At 33.0% G+C, this 7,588-nt stretch overlaps 1 protein-coding gene across 1 annotated transcript in view; it reads right to left on the bottom strand.

Moving 5' to 3' along the window:
* Positions 1–222: 222 nt before the first annotated feature.
* LOC100378181 (general transcription factor 3C polypeptide 1-like) overlaps positions 223–7,588 on the bottom strand; it is a 35,855-nt gene continuing 28,489 nt past the window's right edge. The window contains exons 25-34 of the mRNA XM_085497096.1: positions 6,530–6,633; positions 6,235–6,397; positions 5,755–5,883; positions 5,368–5,527; positions 4,683–4,768; positions 3,157–4,140; positions 2,221–2,447; positions 1,305–1,500; positions 497–584; positions 223–385 (exon numbers count right to left, since the gene is read on the bottom strand). Of these exons, the coding sequence (XP_085353222.1) occupies positions 306–385; positions 497–584; positions 1,305–1,500; positions 2,221–2,447; positions 3,157–4,140; positions 4,683–4,768; positions 5,368–5,527; positions 5,755–5,883; positions 6,235–6,397; positions 6,530–6,633 (2,217 nt within the window). The 3' untranslated portion in view covers positions 223–305. The remainder of the gene's footprint in view (positions 386–496; positions 585–1,304; positions 1,501–2,220; positions 2,448–3,156; positions 4,141–4,682; positions 4,769–5,367; positions 5,528–5,754; positions 5,884–6,234; positions 6,398–6,529; positions 6,634–7,588) is intronic.

Raw genomic sequence — 7,588 nt, 5'->3', positions numbered from 1 at the left:
TATTCATAGGTTGTGTTATTTTGTGTGACAAATCTGTCCAAAATCAGGATCATACATAGCGAGTAACAGGTGCACATAATTTTAACAACTGTTTCTCTGAGGTGGCTTGCATGATTTTGTTCAAATTTGGTACAATGGTTGTGCATTACAGTACAGTCCTAGCAACGACTGATCACTGCTAGGGTTGGACTTTGTTGATGAGTCACAAATAACAAACTGAAGTTTTAAGAAATCACAATTTGTTTATTACACATATAAATTAATTTACAATATAACAGATTTTTAATACACCGTCAACTATGGGCTTATTGATGTAAAGCTGCAGCAAGTCTCAATACACCATCAACTGTGGGCTCATAATATATATCTTCTTCAGCACCAATATCTATATTGGAGGTAACAAATATTAAACTATAAGTAAATTGCATAGTTAAACAAAATAAATGTGCACATGTACATTCCGTATGTTTTGCAAAAGAGATAAATGTATATATACCTGGAGTAGCCTGCCATGGACTGGAAAACAAAGAACACTTCCTTTTGACTCTCGCCAATCTTGTGATACATCCCATATCAATTAACATCTGAAGAGTAAATTATAACACATTTCAACTTTCATCGAAGTATAATTGATCAACTTGAGATGGGATGCATGATTGAGCAGAGTGATAAATGCTAATGTCGCATTCTCCAATGTATTTCAACCCACTTACCACCATAACAGAAATCTGTTAAAGGTCAACAAAATATGTATATGATATCATATGTCAAACAGTTGCCTTAGAATTAAATGGATTTTTTTTTAAATATATGTAAAAGAGAACATGCAGCCAATTAAGTCTCTTGTCAATGTACTAAATTTAAACAAAATCAGTAAAAAGTATTTCAGTAAATGCGAGAAGACTTGAAAAAAAAATGGCCGCAAGTCAATATCAAAGTTGAATGAAATCTGCTATAAAGGCATACCTGAGAATTGGTTGATGGTATGTTTAAATGTTGAATTTGGCACAGCTAAAACTATAGTAATCATGATTTTGGGGACAAAAATGGCCACAAGTCGATCACAGGTCAATGAAACAAAGAATAAATTGACCGGCATATGTCTCTTTATATCTACTTTTAACTAGGGCATGTTCGAAAAATGTCAAAAAAACCCAAACACAAGTTATGTGTGATGATGATTAACGAGAATACAGAACAATTTCAATAGGACATGAACATGATGATGAACGATTGTAACACTGATAAATTCATTGACAAATTGTCCATGCATAAGCTAGATGTTATGTTTTACATTAGTTTACCTTAAACAAGTGTTTGACAGAGACTGGATAAAGTACACCTTGGTATCTATGTAATAAACTTTTTTCACTTAAACCTGGTGAGTTCATAATTGTCATCATCAAACCATTTAACATGCTGGCCAATGATGTCTCATTTGCTGTACCTTCTACTGTATGCCATGGGTGGGATAAGAATTCCACGGGTTCAAAAACTCCTCTGTAAATAACACATAACAGGTTTCAATGTCTTATATAGGAAAAAAAATATGTTACAATATGGAAACTTCAAGCATATCAACTAAGTTGTTTATTGTACCAGTCTATCTGAGAATTGGGTCATGTTTCTATCAGGGCACTGAATACAACAACTGTATTACACTCGATAAGCTGATCTTATTTACTTATTTATTAGAAAAAAATCCCTTTTACATGTACTGGAAAACATAACAGTTCATTCATATAAAATGATAAGCTCAATTTACTGCTCAGAATTATTTCTACTAGTAGACAATGTTTGTTGTTAAGATGCCAGTCATCTCTACAACAAGGATCATTTATACATTGCAGTACCAATACTACACCAAGTCACTGACTCATCACTCATCAAGCACAATAATCAAAAAAAATCCTAGTGCCAAAAATAAAATAGTTCCCAGTGTTGACCTTTTCACCACCAGTTCCCTCTTTTCATCAAAAATACGCAAAATAGTCCCGTTCATAGTCTGTACTTTCCTTCAGAAGATTGGGACAAAAATAGCCAATTTTTTTTAATTAAAAACTGAAAATGAACTCAAATTTTGTCTGTTGTTTCCAACATTAGGTTCCATTTCCTGAAATATTGAAGAATAAGAGTGCGAAAAAATTTGGGTGAGAAATGCCTGGTGGTGAAAAGGTTAATACATGACATATTGTATTATATAATGTAATCCAAACTCACTCTTCAAAAGATGTAGGTGTCTCTACAGATGTAGTTTCCTTCTCTTTACTTCTACCTTTCCTTGGAGTATCAGTTGGTGCATCAACTGGATCACTTTTTGATTGGATTGGATGAATTGGATCACTTGGAATTGATGAATTGTCTTTAAGTTTCAGTGAGTGGATCATCCATGGGGAAGCATGGTGTACAGAAACTAAAGTGGGTACGGAAATGCCAGCTTCAATTATCTGTCATTTAAATGTACAAAAATTTACTCAATTATAATTAATATGTATTCTCTGTGTAAAGCAAAATTACATGAAACAAATAATGGGAAAATTTGCAATACATGTATTAACAAAACTGAAACAATTCATTGAATTTGAATCTGGTTTGTAAAACCAAATGACAGGAATCAAGGTCAAGGATGGCAAAGACACTCAATTTTGATGCATTTTAAGCTTTAAATGGCTATCAACCATCTTTAATTGGATTGAGATGCTTGGGCATGCATGTGTGAAATTTGAACGTCGGCTGTTAGAAATGTACATTTCAATTAAAGAACTGAAGATATCACTAGAAAATGAACAATATGTATATTATCAAAACAATCGGACTTGCTGTTTTCAACAAGAATTCAAAAATATCACTTTTTACCAATAATATTCATCAAAATTAGATAATTGAAGATATCATCACGAAATGAACAAATCTAAGAGAGGTCTACCCAAAGTACATATACACCAAGTATCAAAGCATTCAGGCTTTTGTTTTTCAAGAAGAAGTCGAAAAAGTAAAAAATTGACACGGACGACGATGGACAATCACTCACATGATAAGCTCCACTTGACAAAGTCGACAGCGGAGCTAAAAATGAAAGTGGTAGTAAAAAAAAAAAAATACAGCTGAAACTGCTTCATAGTTTTGAAGGTAGGATAATATATTATTTGAACGTACCAGTGACTTATCTTGTAGTAGTTTTATCACCGTCTCCACTATCTCTCTGGACATGCCATACCTGCTGATCACACTATGCTGGTACATGTCACGTGTCGCAATTCCAAATTCCTTCTTACTCTCAATAACATTGTAGATCTCCACTAACATTTTAAGTACAGGTTCACTGTATCCTTGATCTTTACATGTATTCACAACATCATCTAATTGTGGCTTCTCACTGGGGACAATACTGTTGTTACACATGTCACTCAAGGACTTACACATCAATTGTTTTACACAATCCAAGGATTCTTCAGATTCATCCACCAGACATTGCTCTTGTTCCTTATTCTCACACTTAATACATGTATGAACACCGTCATTTCCTGATGTTAGAGTCACCAAAATAGTGCATGCATTGACTACAATGTTGTCCTGAGGGTTCAGGTTACGTTTACTAACAATTCCCGGAGCATAATGTCCACGGTATAACAGTAAGTTAGATCTTGAAGCTTGTCTGGGTGTCACATCAAAAGCAGGATTTTGTGAATTGACAGTTGATGTGCTTGGCAATGAAGTAGATTGTGTTCCAGAATTGACAGTCGATGTGCTTGCCACTGGAGCAGGTTGTGTTCCAGAATTGACAGACGATGTGCTTGCCACTGGAGCAGGTTTTGGTCCGGAATTGACAGACGATGTGCTCAACAATGGAGCAGGTTGCATTCCAGAAGTACTAGCAATAGGCTCTTGCAAATTATCTTTTGAAATGGATTGAGATTGCACAGTAGTTGTGTTCACCACTTCAGTGGATTTGTGGGTCTTGACAGGTGATGGCAGTATTGGTACAGGAGCAATAACATCATCATCATCATCGTCATCATCATCATCACTATCTGAACTGACATTACTCAAAGTCTGTTTACTAGAACTCAAAACTTTGTTCTCCATAAGGTCGCTATCCACAACTACTATCTGTTCAGGTACAGTCACATCGAAGAACATCTAGAAAAGATAAACTCTCAATTAATTGTCTCCTATGAAATGATAATATTATAACTATTTATAACCAGTCATACAGTGATAACTTCATTTTCTATGCAATGATAATATTATACAACTATTAATAACCAGTCACACAGTGATAACTTCATTTCTTATGAAATGATAATATTATACAACTATTCATAACCAGTCATACAGTGATAACATCATTTCCTATGAAATGATAATATTATACAACTATTCATAACCAGTCATACAGTGATAACTTCATAATAATTGTGCTGTTATACACATAATACACAGAACCAACATGCCTTTTCCTCCACATGAAATTTGAGAGTAGAATGGATTTTTTTTACACTGTTGAGCAAACAGTATATCACAGAAATCAAACTTTCCCTGCTGTCACTCATCAGGTCACTGGACCTTACCATGCAGGCTTCGGATGGCTACATTCAACCTGTATTATTCAGTAGTCAGTGTACTTGGTGAACTCTTAGGACAGCCAGAATTACTTATTGAGTCATAAATAGAATACCTACCTTTTTCATGGTCATTAATGTTGCCATAGTACACACTATTCCACCACAAGCTTCATTAGGGAATTCTACCCATCGCTCCTTGGGATCTAAAAATAAATTATGACTCAATATACCAATTCTATGACATTTTGATGACTTCAAAAGATGAAGTATAATAAAAAAAGATTGGCAACTATATTCATAACTCATTTCAATCAAGAAATGAAAATGCCATCTGATATGTAACACTTGCTATCCCTTTAGCAACTTTCTTTCCTTTTTGTAGTAGTAGTTATCACAACTAATCTTTATTGCTATTAACTGATAAGCAACTCTGTTTTTCAAAGGATGCAATCAAGTTATTATTATTATTATTATTATTATTATTATTAGTGTAATGATGATGTAGTCATCTACTGGTTTGTTTTACTTCTGACACGGAAACTTATTGGTAAACTTTATAGATTAACAAATGATGTTTTTCATGAGGGCATCATTAGTTTACAGAAGTGCATTATTAGGTTGGAATTATTGTCAAATTGCAGCTTCATTCGCTGTTTTTGTGATCAAAGCAAGCTCAAATAATGTGATTATATAAAATAAGATTATGGTTATTATGATGACAGCCTATGTCATGTAAATTGGCAGCAGGACAACATAATGAACAATTCTGAGTTGATAATAATGTGTCTGTAACTTATCTTACCTGATGTAGACTTGGCAAGTTTTTGTAGGAAAGTTTTAACTTCCAGAAAGAGACTAGCAGGCATAAGACTTAGAAAGTATCTCTGGTAAGCTGCAGATAACTGGTAAGACATGGCAGCAAATGGCACATGACGAGTCGTTTTACAACCAGAAATTGCTCGCTATGAAAATCAAGTAAAAAGATTATTTAAAACTGAATTTATAATCTGATTCAATTTAAAAATATACACAACTCTTGAAATTTGAATCTATATTTCATATCAATATAAATCTTGTTGCACAGGAAGCTTAGTCTCTCAACCAATTGATGAAAAGGAGCAGCTAAACATCAACTATGAATGTCTCATGTATAATAGCAGTGAAATTCAGAGGGATTAATTAAACTTACTTTTCTGTTAACAAGTCCTCTATTTCTCAGTGTGTTGAACGCAGATTCTAATAAGTCAGTGGAGTACTGTTCATATATCTTGAATACTTGGTAGGAATTGTACTTACTAGAATCCATTAGTAGAGAAATCTAAAAAGACAATATCACAAAATGATCAAATGGGTAAAAATCAAAGGTCAATATATATTACAATACGAAGAAAACAGTGGTAAATCAATGATATTGTTGAGAATATAATTTAAATTCAACTTAAATTTCACAAATCAAGGAAATCAATATAGAGTGTTAATGAAGATTTCATTTGGGATTTCTAGGGATCAGGAATCACAAACTGATAGCAATGAAAAACAGTTTACTATTACATGTATAAGTAACAGTGTATGAGACACCTTGATACACAACATCATGATCATAGAAGGGGAGCTATATACTGCAACAACTATTGAATGGTATTTTTATTTACTAGTATTTGTGATATACCTGTATTAGATTGGTGAGCTGTGCTTTGACAATATCTCTTCTGGTTCTCACAACAACTTTATCATCAAAATTTATTTGCTGACCAACAGGAAGTAGTTTATATTGTTTATAAAGTTCATCTATAGTCTCAGGAAGGTCAAATTTCAGGTTAGCTGGCAATGAACTAGAGGACACAACAATAAGAGTTATTACGCCAATATAAAAACAAATATATTAATTTCAATGGAAAGAAAAAGTACAGATTACATTCAAATCCCAGCATATACTTTAATGTGTAGCTTTAACTGAGCATTACCTGAATTTTTCCTTCATACTAGCAACAAGTGCCACATATTCTTCAGCACATACTTGTGGATCAAAGTAATTTCCTTTAACTTTCATGATGTCTTTCAAAAGTTTCTACAAAATGGGAAAAACAAAAACACAATTAACACAGAATGATTTGTAAACATATGTCGAGATCATACACATGTGATTAAGATCATTAAGTCCACATGTGATCAAGATCATTAAGTCTACATGTGATCAAGATCATTAAATCCACATGTGATTAAGATCATTAAATCCACATGTGATTAAGATCATTAAATCCACATGTGATTAAGATCATTAAGTCCACATGTGATCAAGATCATTAAGGCCACATGTGATCAAGATCATTAAGTCTACATGATCAAGATCATTAAGTCCACATGTGATCAAGATCATTAAGTCCACACGTGATCAAGATCATTAAGTCCACACGTGCTCAAGATCATTAAGTCCACATGTGATCAAGATCATTAAGTTCAAATGTGATCAAGATCATTAAGTTCAAATGTGATCAAGATCATTAAGTTCAAATGTGATCAAGATCATTAAGTTCAAATGTGATCAAGATCATTAAGTCCAAATGTGATCAAGATCATTAAATCCACATGTGATTAAGATCATTAAATCCACATGTGATTAAGATCATTAAATCCACATGTGATTAAAATCATTAAATCTCCAGCACATACTTGTGGATCAAAGTAATTAAGTTAACTTTCATGTCTTTCAAAAGTTTCTACAAAATGTAAACATATTGTAAACATATGATCAAGATCATTAAATCCACATGTGATTAAGATCATTAAGTCTACATGTGATTAAGATCATTAAATCCACATGTGATTAAGATCATTAAATCCACATGTGATTAAGATCATTAAGGCCACATGTGATTAAGATCATTAAATCCACATGTGATTAAGATCATTAAGTCTACATGTGATTAAGATCATTAAATCCACATGTGATTAAGATCATTAAATCCACATGTGATTAAGATCATTAAATCCACATGTGATTAAGATCATTAAGTCTACATGTG

This window comes from Saccoglossus kowalevskii, chromosome 3 (assembly GCF_978046115.1).
Source record: "Saccoglossus kowalevskii chromosome 3, keSacKowa6.1, whole genome shotgun sequence".
Classification (NCBI taxonomy): domain Eukaryota; kingdom Metazoa; phylum Hemichordata; class Enteropneusta; family Harrimaniidae; genus Saccoglossus; species Saccoglossus kowalevskii.
Note: the sequence above shows the minus strand (reverse complement) of the source record. Positions and strands in the feature narration are given on the sequence as shown.